Source organism: Neolamprologus multifasciatus, chromosome 7 (genome assembly GCF_963576455.1).
Source record: "Neolamprologus multifasciatus chromosome 7, fNeoMul1.2, whole genome shotgun sequence".
Classification (NCBI taxonomy): Eukaryota; Metazoa; Chordata; class Actinopteri; order Cichliformes; family Cichlidae; genus Neolamprologus; species Neolamprologus multifasciatus.
The window spans coordinates 18557981-18572418 of NC_140445.1; the positions used below are offsets into that span (position 1 = coordinate 18557981).

The 14438-nt window shown below is 39.9% G+C and overlaps 1 protein-coding gene across 1 annotated transcript; it reads right to left on the reverse strand.

The window, feature by feature from the left end:
- Window positions 1–227: 227 nt before the first annotated feature.
- LOC146514090 (prostaglandin G/H synthase 1-like) lies at window positions 228–13964 on the reverse strand. Its single transcript, XM_085169245.1, has 11 exons — window positions 13725–13964; window positions 13561–13644; window positions 7195–7311; window positions 5539–5679; window positions 5303–5446; window positions 4665–4846; window positions 4332–4415; window positions 3138–3384; window positions 2189–2475; window positions 1664–1811; window positions 228–976 (listed from the first exon to the last, which is right to left on the reverse strand). The coding sequence occupies exons 1-11, from the start codon at window positions 13729–13731 to the stop codon at window positions 615–617; spliced, it is 1803 nt and encodes a 600-aa protein (XP_085025371.1). The 5' UTR covers window positions 13732–13964; the 3' UTR covers window positions 228–614.
- Window positions 13965–14438: the final 474 nt, after the last annotated feature.

Consider the following 14438-nt stretch of genomic DNA (forward strand, 5'->3'; position numbering starts at 1 on the left):
GAAAGAAAGAAAAAAGAAAACTTGCACAGTTACATAGCACTGGGCAGGTCTCTCTCATCAGCTATCATTGGTGTTCAACTTTAAGCCAAAGAATACACTGGTTTTATGAGATGCAATGGGTGAGTAATGTGGGTGGGGTACAAACAGTCATGAGAGATAATGATCATTGGGTCGTAAATAATGTTGAAGCCTGAGTCAGTTTGAATGAATGGGCAGTTTTATTTCAGTCTTTATGCTGAGCTGCAATGAGATCTTTCAAAATAATTCTGCAGACAGTACAAACGTTTACTGATGGACAGTGCGAACAGGTATTGTGATCATTTCAGTTTTCGGACACAAGTTTTTATTTACAAAAAAACATGTTTATTCCTCATGTATTTGTGTTCAAGTGTATGAGACAGTGAGCAAAATAAAGGAAAAGGCATATTTGATTTCATTCTAAGCTCTTGATTCCCGTGTGACTCTCCAGTGCTGTTCAAACAAGCATTACTGATGTTTTCCAAGCAAACATCTGTAACACAAATTTTTTAAAATTGTTTTATTTAGCAGCCGCCTCTTTTACCTTCATATAATGATCTTACAAAAACAAAACAACCTTCTGATGTCTGCAAAGGTTACAGCTCGTCAGTCTGCGCTCTGTCACCTTCTCGCCCGTGTTCTTGCTTCTCTTCTGCTGGTACTCTAAATGACACGTAAGGACACGTTCTGGTGTTTTGACACACCAGCTTCTTGAGTGTGGCAGAGTTTACTATTTCAAAGCCCACCTTTCCTCCAAAGGTGCTGGGCTTCCAGTATTCCGGAGAGCATATAGGGTTTCCCAGGAGGCCTTTAAGGGAGAAGGGGGCACCCATCTCCACCATGCTTTCTCCAAATATGGCCCCCGCTCGTGTTTTCTCCAACAACAAGCCGGGGTAAAATTCCAGAGCGTCAATGTCACCGTAGAGCTCTTCGAGGTCTCGTGCTATCTCCTCATTATCTGCAAAAAGTGACCAAATATGTCAAATAGGATGTTTATAAAGCAGGTCATTGACATCATTACAGTACAGATTTTTACAGATAATATTTGCAGGTTTTAAACCATACTGCTGCAAGTATGGCAGATCAGTTCAGCACAGGGAGGTTTTCTACAGAGCTACTCCAATAGAGTGAGACACACTGCTGTGAAATTTTATGACCAGGTGATGAAGTCTTCTCCCGGCTTTGATTTTATTTTGTAGGCCTACTGCTGCTTCTTCAAGGGGTCCAATCAGCAGCTACTGAATTCACTGACTATGGGTTAAAACACCTCTTTCGTGGATTTTCAGGCTCAATGAACTATCACAGTCTTTCTCCATCTTCATCACAGAGTCACTGGAGTTGTAAGCTCTTTGAAAATCTCTCTATGTCAGGGAGCTGCATGGTGTGAATCGGCACATGACTGCTTAAGATGCACACTCAGTGGAGTTCGTGACATGTAAATAGAGATTCTGATGCAAATGCATTCCCTCGCTACCCTTCAGAGGACAGCAGAGGGAAGAAAATAACTTTGACAAAACCAGTGCTTTAAAAATTGCTCCAAAAAGAGAGCAGATGCCATTAATTCCAGGAGTGTCCGTCCAGCTGTTTGCGTGGACTTGCGTAAAATTTGTGCCATGTGAGCTAGACACAGAATCATTTGCCTTACCGGTGAATTCCCTGAATGACGTGTACGGCGTGAGGTTAAAGCGCTTCCTGTACTGGTTGAAAGACTGGAGGCGAAGTTCACGGGACTCCTTGATGGCCCCAACGGCTACTTTGGTGATCATCGCATTGATGTTGTGCCCACCACCAATCTGTGGGTCAACAGTGGGAGAAGTAAGTAACCAATATGGAGTGACCTCAGTCAAAATACTTCCTGTGAGAAGTTAGGTACAAAGTGACTGAAACACATGGCTTACTGCAGAAGTCTGCACAAGCCTCAGCTTATCAGTACAAAAACAAGCTGTCAGCGTGCGATCACATTATATCACTCGCAGGGTATGATAAAGCAAAACAGGAAAACTTTGTGTGACTGCCAGAAATCCCTAAACATGGATCACTGAATCGTGCAACACTTCAGTTGCTGATGGTTACAAAGCAAGTTATAAAAAACAGACGTCCAAACAACTCTAACTTGTAAAAATGCACGATAACTGTGTGTTACAATTACACAACATGTGCCGTTTGCTACCTGCCCAGCAATTTGCCTGGAGAAGGAATCCACGAGGGCCTCCACGCCGTAGTGCGTCAGAACAGACGTGTTGAAGAGAAATTGTTCGTATGACAGCTCGTCCCCATTTATTAAGAAGCTGTCAGGCATCAAAGGGTGCCAGTGGTAGAGCTGGCTGAACTCCAGAGCGATACGGTTGCCGTACTGGAAGTGAGAGCCGAACAGCAGGGTGGGATCGAACTTGAGTTGGAGCAGGTATCCGCTGAGGTGCTGCACGTAATCTTCTATCACGATTCGTATGGTCTCGCCTTCAAGAAGCAAAGGGATTAAAGAAAAATGCACCAAGCAGACAGTGGCTCGACCTCAAGTTAAACAAACAAAGTTTACCAAAAAAACAATACATAATTAAATGCAATAGTTTAGTGTAAAGAACAGGCTCTGGCTACACCTGTGCGAAATTCAGTGGTTGCTTAAGGCAAAAGACTGCTTGTTATTTCCCCAAATGATCACCACAGCAGATGTTTTTCAATTAGGCACAGATTTTATGCCAGATGTTCTCCCTGATGCAACCTTCATATTTATCTTGACTTGAGACCAGTACTAGAAGTACACCATCTTATGACCCCCTTGAGGTTGGGTTTGAGTCTGTTCCCGGCATCAAACTGAGGCTCTTTCCTGTGTAAGGCAAATGTATTAACCACTACACCATGCAGATGCTGGTAAGGAACAAAAGTCTGGCTCAAACTTTCAAAAAAGAAAAAAAAAAAAAGTCATTTTTAAACCAAATTTAGTATAAAATCCAACATGTTTTGCTAAATTTTATTTAGACTAGTTAACTTGTTATTAGAAAAAGCAGTGAACTGTCACATGTCCTAGCCACTTGCACTAAACACTTGAAGTCTTCGGTTGCTGCTCAGAACAGAGGAGCAATACCAGGCTCACTGTTCTTTTTGAACTGTGTCTAACTCACCGATAATAATGAGCCGTGTGGTCTGGAAAAGCTGCTCATCGTCCCAGGTGGGATGCTCTGCTTTCAATATATCACAGACTCGGTTGTGCTCCCTCAGCCACAGTGTGGCGTACATTCCCAAACCAGGGAGAAGTCCATAGACTTCCTGACCGATAGCCATCTGAGCCTCAGCGGGGACTCCGGGAGGGTAGCTCATTCGAACAGATGCATCAGCAACACTGGGAGGGTACATCTCTCCATCAATTAACTGACCGGACAGAAAAAGAAAGAATGATGATACAAGTCACTGTCATCTGTAATTCACAATGTTAATGAAGATCAAGTATTTCCTTTTAAAAAGAACTGCAGAACTGACAGTTGTGCTTCTAAATCAGCATGTACACTCACTGGCTGCTTCATTAGCTACACCCTGCTAGTACCAGGTTGGACCAATAGAACCAACAGAAGACGGGTACACTGTGGTGATAAAGCGATGAACATACACAGCAACAATACTCAGGTAGGCTGTGGTGTTGAAATGATGCTCAGTTGGTTCTAAGAGGCCCAAAGTTTGCCAAGAAAAATATCCCTCACACCAGCAGCAGCCGTCGATACAAGCCAGGATCTGTCCATGTTTTCACAAAGTCTTTGTAAACATCTGCATACTGCAGGTGAAATTGAGCAATCTTCTATTACTCAATTTTGGTGAGCCCACACGAACTGCAGGCATCCAAAACAAACAACCACGCCACGTTCAAAATGACTTACACCACCCCACCTTTTGTCCCCACCTTGATGCTCTCTTTTAACTTCAGCAGTTCAACATGTTGTTACAAACTGGGTTGAACACAAAAGGAGATGCACACAAATTCCACTTAAAAACATATTTATCTTAAATGAGGGAAACAAGGAGAGAGCTTCAGCTAACCGTGGTGTGTGTAATCAGTACAATCAGTACAGTGCAATTGAGCTCGGAGGGTTTTTATCGAGCAGCACTACTGATTGGATGCAAGCTACTTCACTTCTCTGACATCTGCTGATGAGCCCTGCCACACAACGGGCTGAAATGAAAGCAGGTTGAAGTCGATTATCACGATGTCGGATGTCTGCAAGCAGTGATTGCAGCTATGTGATTGGCTGATTAGATGACTTAAGGGGCAGTTGAACAGGCATCCCTAATAAAGCACTCAGATATAAGTCTGCAAATGACTTTACCTGATATTTCAGCTTTCCATCTTTGAGAAGCCTGAGGTTTAGCTGACGATCCAGGCTGTCTCCATAAATGTGTCCTGCGTCCACCTGTTTGAGTCGCAGGAGAGAACAAAAAAAGCATCAGAGGTGTAATTGTACAAAGCCGCTGCTACTTCATCTGGAGTTACCCTCCAACTTCCACCAAGCTCCAGCTTCATAATGTATATTATACTGCTAAAATTTAACAAAAAGACAGAATCAAGACTAAAAGTTTCCCTCTGCTCTTATGCTATGTATATAACACTAACTCTTTAATAAAGCTAATGTGCTGCACTCCAAAGATCAGGATGGACTGACCCCGTGGCCGACAGCCTTAGTGAAGCCGAGGCCCATGCGATTGAAGGTCTTAAAGAACTGGTGGGTGAAGTGCTGCGCGAAGAAGGCGAACATGAGGCTGGTGCGCTGGGGATCGGGTCGGAACATCCTTCTCTTCAGAAGCCTCTCAACCAACACCTCAGGGTCAGGTAGCCCAGCCTTGCCTGAAGAGAAACACCACAGCATCACCCGATACACCTCAAGCCATAATACTGAAGCTCTGACACAGCTGACATGTTAAACTGTACTGCTGCGCAGTCCAAGGTCAAGATATGGATAAAAGCAATCCTTAAACTACACTCTATGCATAAAAATGTGGATTTAAATTTGGAACTATGTGAGCTTACATTTGATGCCAGTATTTGTTGTCAGATGTTTAAATTTATACTGTTAATCAACAGAATCATCAACCATCATTTGACAAAACACATTTAAATGAGCAATAGCAGACACTGGCCTCTTGGGGGCAGTATAACAAAAATAACAAGGGATTCTAAACCATGACTAGCAAAGTTTGATTCATGTTGAGTCATGTTTCAGTCCGCTTGTTGGGTGTCGATTTGGTATTCACTTTCTATCACACTCCCCTAATTACAAAATGTGGCTCCTTGGAAGCTAACCTTTCACCCCCAAAGGTGTGGGGCAGTCCTTGGGCACCGGGGGCAGAAGTCGAGTGTAGTAGCTCAGATTATAGTAGGATTCCCAGCTGAGGTAGTCATACTTGGAGTTGAAGGTTGGAGGGCTGGGAATTAAGTTTGACCTCACTGTTGGTACAAAAAAAAAAGTATCAGATACACAGAACGTGTAAAAAACATCCAGAATGAATTTCTCTACAATGAGTTTGCTGACTCTGGACCTGTTAACACCAGCCGCATGAGGACGTCCCGCAGGAAAGTGTGGTTGATGATGTCCCAGAGCCAGTGGAAGTGGGTGAGAATGTAGTGCACCACACCTGGGTTGGGCCTGAAAAACTGACGCACTCGGGTCCAAAGCTCGGCTGGAATAGAAGAACATCACGAGACATGGTCTTGTTATTACTGGAAGTCACGGCAATGGGGATCTGGAAATCTACTCTAAATAACAAAGTCGTTATGTCATTATGGAGCAGGACACTTGGCAGGCATGGTCTTGCTTTTAAAACCAGGATCAAGACTTCTGAATTGCCACCCACACCTCTGGAGTCGGTGGATTGCTGAATGAAGTTAAATATAATGGCAGTTCTATCTCATTATCCCTCGGGGCCCCAAAAACTCCAAGTTTACTGCGTCAGCTGGTTTTGCTGTAACACCTTAAAAATGTGCTTATGTTTAAACCAAAACATCAACATGAGAATCTTATTATGTGGTTTCAGGGCCCCTCCACCAAAATCTAAGGTTAATGACTTTGGATTTTGATTACATCCACTACGGATTTGTAGATGTAATCAAATCCGCACTATGCACCAAAGTAGGGTTGCGGTAGCATTAAAGTACAGAAGCAGCACAAATTACTGGGGTTTGGCTCATTTTTGCTACTCTATCAGGTTAACCCAAGTCTAAGAATAATTATATGATATATGATGAGTAAAATGTTCATCTCAAGGCTTCAGAATGGGACTTCACATACAAATGGCTAATCTGAAGGTTGAAGGTTTGATCTCCGGCTGCTCCAGTCTGCATGCCAAATATTGTTGGGCAGGATACTAACCCTAAGTTGTTTTCCGATGCATCCATCGGCGTGTGGATGTGTGGTAGAGTATACTACAGTCCATTTACCTTTAAACGATAACAAACTGAACACATTGTGAAAAAGGTTTAACACGAGCTGGAGAAAGCAGGACAATACAAGTTTTTGTGTCATACCACAGGCTTCTGATTTTATCAAAAGTGCATTATTAACAGGACAAATAAGTATTGGTGTATCATATTCCTATATAATCCTACTTGTTACAAAAAACCCTGAAAAAAGAAAGAATGTAATTCCCCAAAAATGTGAAACTGTTCCTTTCACTTGGCTGGTAGCTCCATAAAGATGTCATAATATGTTCTTTGGAGCTACATGAGCAATATGTGTGTCTGTTCTGTGTTACACAACAAGTGAAAATATTGGTCTACATGTAACTCCTTTTCCTGTCCAATACTCTTTTCCTTCCTTTTCTTTCCTACTCCTGCTCCTACTGTCTTTTTCTTTCCATGTACAATCAAAGCAGTGATTAACTGTTATTACACTCAGTGTGCGAATGTCTGCCAAATACACAACAAATGATTGGGAACTACAGCATGTGAGGGTTCTTTGTTAATCCAGCTGCTCTCTTCTTGGCACTTCCCCACGCTCCTTCAATTTTCCCAAATACTTGTCTAGACAGACGTTTTAACGCTGACAGCCTGGGGCTATGAAATGGTCTTTTTTTTGTTTAAGCCATTTGTTTTCAAAACCCTTTGGTTTTATGTTAAGTTAAATAGTTGAAATTCCTAAAAGGTACAGCAATAAAAGAGGATATGAGCACCACTCTCATAGAGGAAAACGGACTCACGGAGTGTGCAGTTTTCTCCGTAGTATCCGGTACGAGTGCAGTCACACTCATACTTGTCCTGACCGTACCGGACGCACACACCCCAGTGCTGACAGGGGAAGGAACAGCATGGATTGACTGTGGAAAATAAAGAGAAAAGAAAACTCATGTGAAGATCATTTGGAAATACTTGAACATCAGGTAGGCAGATTATATATGAAGCGGTGGCATGGAAATAAACTGAAAGAGAGATCAAATATTGAAGCGGCACCGGCACTTCCTCTGGTATTCCATACAAAACCATCTGCCTTCGCGCAAGTTCAGACCGCTATTTGAAAATGCCCACGCAAAAAAGGGGAAAAGAATAAAAGAAAGCCTTTGAGCCAGACATGAAATCAGAGACAGATGAAATCTTAGACTGCACTACTGGAAAAAATACCTCTGCAGATTAGGCAAGGTGATCATGTTTAAGTTCTTGTTCCCAGCGCAACTTTTGTTCTTTACAGGAATTTTGTATGAATCACTGACACAATGTGAGAAAAAAGGCACCAGGTGTCACTTCAACATAAATGTGACAGTCTTGAAAATTTGCTCTATACAGCACTAATAGTTGCTCCGGAAAGCATTCTGGAGAAGACCCACATAACTGGGTACCAAGTTTATTGCTGGAGTACTATTGCACATTTTACTCGATAACATAAAGCGTTACACGTGTTACCTCCGCCGAGGAGGTTATGCTTTTGGTAGCGTTTTGAGTTTTGGATAAAAGAAGTCTTAAATGAGTTCTGATCAAACTTTGTCAATGTGTAGAGCGCGCTCATGTTAACAATTTCTTACTGCCATTGTTTATATTGACCACATATAGGCAACACGTTGGAAATGATGTATATGAGGATTATTACAGTTTTTATCCAAACATTTTGTCACATTTGACCTCAGATCTCACTTTTACATTTAGATATTTAAAGAAAGTTCAAGAGAAAGAGAATGAGCTGTCTTCTCACTCAGAAATATACAAGTTTCTCATGTCCAGTTATTTACAAATCATTACCTATTATCCATTACCTACTAATATATGCTTGTAAACATATGTTAAAAAAGAACAAAGAAATCAGAATGAATGAAATTAAAAGTAAATAGAGAGTCAGCTGCCCTGGTGGAGGTTTGTGCTCTCAAAGTGATTCTTGTACTTCTTTAACATGCAAGTTTGACCTTTGGGAAATATGCTCATTCGTACTTTGGCTAATAGACAGCTGAGTTGTTCTGTTCTTCCCTGGCAGGTGTGTGTACATGGACAGTTGATTATACCATGGATGCCGTTCTTATTAAACTCCTTTGTAGTAAAATGAAGCTGGCACGTGCAGTTTGATGGTAAACTATTTTCTACACATAGTCTGGATTACAGCCTCTAGTGACCCTTTGTGTGAATTTCCTGGGAATAACTCAGTTTCAGAGCTTTCTGTTTCACGGCTGACACTTCTGTTTGGCCAGAGTCACCACAACTAGCTGCTTTTTATACACTCATACAAGATTCTGTTTTGATTTAACATTACTTTTAACATTTAAAGTACTTATTGCTTGTCCTCTTGCAATCAGAAATCAATTCTTAATCAACCAATCATACAGCTCATAGACTTATATATGAGATGAATGGAGGGTGTTAAATGTGAAGCCCGTGTACAAGTTTGTTAAACCTGCATCGTTTTTAACAGCCAGCAGCGGCTTTTCCTTTGGTTTCAAAAAGAAGTCTAACTGTACAGATGTCTGTGGGCAGGATGGCCAATTTTATATTTGCTGATTCAAAAATCAGATATTAGTATGTCTGGTGTTTATTTACACATTTTTGCTACGTCTAAGTCTGCTTGGCTCAGTGGATTGTTGCATTTCAGACTTATGTGATACAGAATGCGCTCTGGTGGAAACTCTGCAATACCAACACTCATAGCATGGCCAAACTGCATTTCTCCCATCTCTTCTTCTTTTCTAACTTTTTTTTTTTTGCAGGGCATTTTCATTATTTTTTGTTAGGGCAGTGAAGGGTTTTCAGACAGGAAAGTGAGGGTAGAGAGACCCTAGATTGGAACTGAACCCAGGCCACCATATTAAGTCTTGTGGCATTTGTTTCCTGCTTAACCAGGTGAGCTAAACTGGCACCACACAGTTTAAACTTTCATTTATCAGCTGTTATAAATTCAGATACCCGAAGATTGAAAATAGCTAATATTGGCAGGTAATAGCAGCCTACCCATACAACAACCACTGGTCTACAACAACCATCTTTGATTAGCAATAGCTAGGTGGCTTCAATTAGCCCAAAATACTGAAAACAAGTTGTCCAAAGAAAAGGATAACGAAATCTGCCCTACAAACATCTCTAATGCAAATAATTAAAACTTTATATTTTGCTAGCTTAAATTACCATCAGCTGTTTTAATGGAGTTTATGCAAAGGCCACAGTGACCTCTGACTGCAACCTCTGACTGCCCAGAAGCTGATTACTGCAGTTACATATTTTCACGTGAATTCAACAACTGGGGCACTGTGTGTTGATATTGAACTTAAGATAAGCGATGACACAGCCTCTCATATTGAACACAGCTGGGCGAGTGGTTATCTCCTGTTTCCAGTGTTTATGTTATAAATTAACTCAATTAGCTGCTTCCTGCAGTGTTACGATCTTCCCATCTACCCAAAGAGTGCATAATGTGCTCCATTAGAAAGGATTCCTACAATAACAGATAATTTTCATTTTCATTTATTTATTTATTTCACAGTTGGTCAACAGTTTCCACAGTTAGTTCTTTCAAACAAACAAACTATACTTTCTGTCAGTAAAGCACTGCAACCATGTGTGAAAAGGAGCAGGCAGAAGAATATATTCTTATTAAACCCTGCCCCCTCTCTACAATCCAACTTATATTGCAAGTGGGCACCAAAAGTCAAGGAAGAAACTAACATTAACACTTATTTCCAGTCCTAACTCAAACCAAACAACAAATTTACAATCAGAATATACCACTCCACATAGTAACAAGGAGAAAAGATAAGTAAATGAAATAAATGAAACAAAAAATAATGGATCCTTTTACTCCAATTTCATTCACATTCTTCATATTGAGTTATCGTTTTCGACATGTAACACCTTTTAAAACAATGTAAATTTATACAACTCTTTAAATTATAATGAAGAGAGTTCCACAGTCGTATACCCCTAACCGTTGGACTCATTAATCTTTGTGTTGTCCTAGCTAGCTGATGCTTAAAATAAAATTTCCTTCTGCTGTCTTCTCCCCCCGAACACATTAAAAATACTCTTTGTAACTTAGAAAGCAAAATATTACTCTTAGCCTTAAACATAATTAATAGTGTCCGTAGTTTCACTAAATCTCCTAATTTTAATAATTTTGATTTTATAAATAATTTATTTATATGTTCTCTATATTTAACGTTATGAATCATTCGTATCACTTTCTTCTGTAATAAGTTTATAGGTTTTATAGTATTCTCATGTGTATTCCCCCAAACATCGACACAGTAACTAAAGTATGGAAAAAACAATGAGAAATATAAAATTCGCATTGTTTTGTGGTCTAATAAATCTCTTACATTTCCCAAAATATAAATGTTTTTAACCATCTCCTTTCTAATATACTCAATATGTGATTTCCACGTCAAATTTTCATCTACTATTACACCCAAAAAGCGAAATTCAGTAACTCTTTCAATCAATTCTCCATTAATGGACATAATGACTTCTTCCTCCTTTACACGATTACCAAATATCATGAATTTCGTTTTTGTCAGATTCAAAGATAATTTATTTACATCAAACCATTTTTTTAATCTTAACATCTCAGAAATCATAATTTCAACCAAATCTTTCAAATTCTCTCCAGAGCAATAAAAATTTGTGTCATCTGCAAATAAAATAAAATGTAACCTTTTTGATACTTCACAGATATCATTAATATATAAATTAAAAAGTTTAGGTCCTAAAATAGAACCTTGAGGAACGCCACATACAATCTTCAATCTTTCAGAGATATTGCTGAGATAATGTACATATTGCGACCTATTTTCTAAATAACTCCTTAACCAATTTAATGCCACTCCTCTCACACCATAATTATACAATTTTGAAATCAAAATAGAATGTTGTAACGTGTCAAAAGCTTTTTTTAAATCAACGAATACCCCAACTGTGTATTTATTATTATGGGTTGCAGATGAAATATCGTCAATGAAAGTCAACAATGCTAAGGCCGTTGATCTATTTTTACAAAATCCAAATTGATTTTCATTTATTAGTTGATTTTTTTTCAATAAAACTATCAAGTCTTTGCGCAAAACGTTTTTCAAGCACTTTTGACTTGAAAAACTTACTTTTTTGTCTATACTTTTAACAACTATAGACACTGGTCTATAGTTGTTAAAACTATGCTTATCTCCTGATTTATATAAGGGTATCACTTTTGCCACTTTCATTCGATCAGGAAATACTCCTGATTGTAATGAGAGATTAAAAATATAGCATAGAGGAATACTTATACAGTCTAAAGTATTTTTAATTATAACCATGTCTATACCATCACAGTCAGTAGATTTTTTATTTCTAAAATTTTCTACAATTGCTACTATTTCTTTTATGGCAATATCAGCTAAGAATACAGAATTAACCACTCTACTTTCTCCTTTCCAAACTTCATATTCTGGGTCGTCATTCTTTCTAATTAAATTTGCTAAAGTAGGTCCAACATTTACAAAAAAGGAATTAAATTTGTTTGCTACTTCAGTCTTATTATCGACAACTTGATTATTCTTAATAAAATAAATAGGCCGATCTGAGGGTGTGTGCTTGTTACCCAGTACTTCTTTAAAAATATTCCAAATGCCCTTGATATTATTCTTGTTTTCCTGAAAAAGTTTATTATAATAGTCTTTCTTGGCTTTTCTCAATATTAATACCAACTTATTTTTATAAACTTTATATTTAATTTCCGCATTCTTAGTTCTCTGTGTTATATAGTCCCTATATAAATTATTCTTCTTTTTACACGCATTTGCAAGACCCTTAGTTATCCAAGGTTTCAAATAAAAGATAATCTTACACTTCTTTACAAGTTTAATAAACCAGTGTGGGAAAAACCATCCGCATGAAAAGACCTTTGTTCTCAGACACACACAGAGAAGCAGAGTGAGGAGGAGGTGGGTGGTGCTGGTGGGGGAGGTGGGTGTTGGTGGGGGATGGCGTCTAAACTACTGACGCACAAGTTTCTGCATGCAAGTTCTGGGTGAGAGTAAAACCTGTTAATTTACATTATGATGACAGATAAGGCCGGCCAGGCATTCTTTCACTCCAAGATCCATACACTGATAACCACAATTACACAACTCTTTAGATCCGTTCTTGGTACAGGGTTTCATTTATGCATGTTATTGGAACTGCAAGATAAACTACACATCCAAGCTCTTCTGAGTTAAAACAGTGCGGCATGGAAGACTTCCTCGTGCACATGTTGATTCATGCCTCTCCAAGCCACCTCCTGGCCTCGATCCTCCACACTTAACAGATGTGTAACTACATCTGACAGCTGTGTAAACTGCATACACACTGCCAGAAGAAGTCCAAATCTCTCTCTTTCTCAAATCTCTCACACACATCTTTTATCTTGCATAGACCTTCCACAAAGCACTATTAAATTCAATGTAGACATAAATCACCAGGAGTGAGTTAGTCTATGGAGAAAGTTTTCTCCTGTGACTAGACATAAATCTCTGTGCGCGAGTCTTCCGTTGGAGACAATGAGCGTAAATATGTCATCCTGAAAAAATGTAATTCTGAAAAGGGCGGTGCTCAAAAGGTGGAGTCGGCATGAGAAATAAGTTAGAGCTGATCATGCTGCATTACGCGTGTAAGACATGAGATGGAAAAAGTGTCCACATGGGCCAGGCAGGAAATGCCGGGTCTCCTCAGGGGTCTTCAAAACGTATATCCAAGCACTTTTACAGATGATCCCGTGCTCAGTGTTGAATTCATACCTTATATAGAAATACATTAAGAAATACTCAGCCTGCACTTGAATTTAAATTAAAGGGAGTTCCAACATCAGGCCTCCTTACTCGCGAATAATCTTTTCTTCCAGCGGATGATGTCATGTTACTGTACCAGTGCCTGTCTTTATTATCGGGGTTAAACGAATGTGTAGCTGCTGGCAGCTTCACTCACATCACTCAGAAAAAAGCCCTGATAACAACCAGTGTTAGTCAAAACACAGACTGCGTGTGTTTCTTGCTGCAGACTTTGCAGTTATTAAAGCAGCAAGTGTTCCAAATAACAGGTAATGCTATAAGTCAGAGCATCAAACCCCACCAGTCCTCTTTACCTACCTGTGCTCGAGGTAACTTCGTCACCCCGACACGCAGGCTCCCGCAGCAGCAACAAAAGCGCACAGGCTGATCCTAGGACAGAGGCTTCCCCACATGATTAAAAGTCAGTCAGTTTCGTGTCCAGCAGCTGAAACATCAAATCACCGAGCAGCACCTCTACTTACCTCTCATTCCAGCAGGAGTTTTTCATACCAACTCATACAACGGGTGGGAAAGTGCAGGGGATCCAGATTTTGCAGGTAAACACAGGATCAGGAGTATGGAGAAGATCCGGGTGTTGGGTCAGCGTGAAAGAGAAGCAAAACCAGCTATCCAACAGGTTACTCCTGTGTGTGAGCACAGCCAAGCTGCACTGCGCCTTTATCGCCCCCGGAGAGAGGAGAGAAAGAACGACGGTGACTTGGAGCCTCTTTACCGCCTACTGCTGGTGATCAGTGGCCCTACTTCCTAAATACTGCCTAACTTTCTATTGCCACATTCACTGTTTTAAGGTCTTCTAAGATTGTAAAGCCTTGTAATCATGGAGCTAAATAGTTTTAGACGCTGTAATCATTTCAATTTAATGTCTTTAATATTGGTTCATTTTTTTCTGGGTATAACGTAATAAAACATCACCCATTGCATTTCCATAAAAAAAGACACAAAATGTTGTGGAGATATTTCAGTCTGGACTAACATGGCACACTAATAAGGACACTTCCCCTGCACTGAGAAGAACAATAAACCTTTCCAACAGAGTGGTTTCTTGGCAGGTGCTTTTTACATCCTGCCTCGGATGTTTGCTTGAGATGAGGGAAAAGCAGACGTGGATAAACTCTCAGGGAGATAAGGCGAGGTTTTAATGTCACCTCTGGCACTGGAGTTTATGAAGGTTCAGA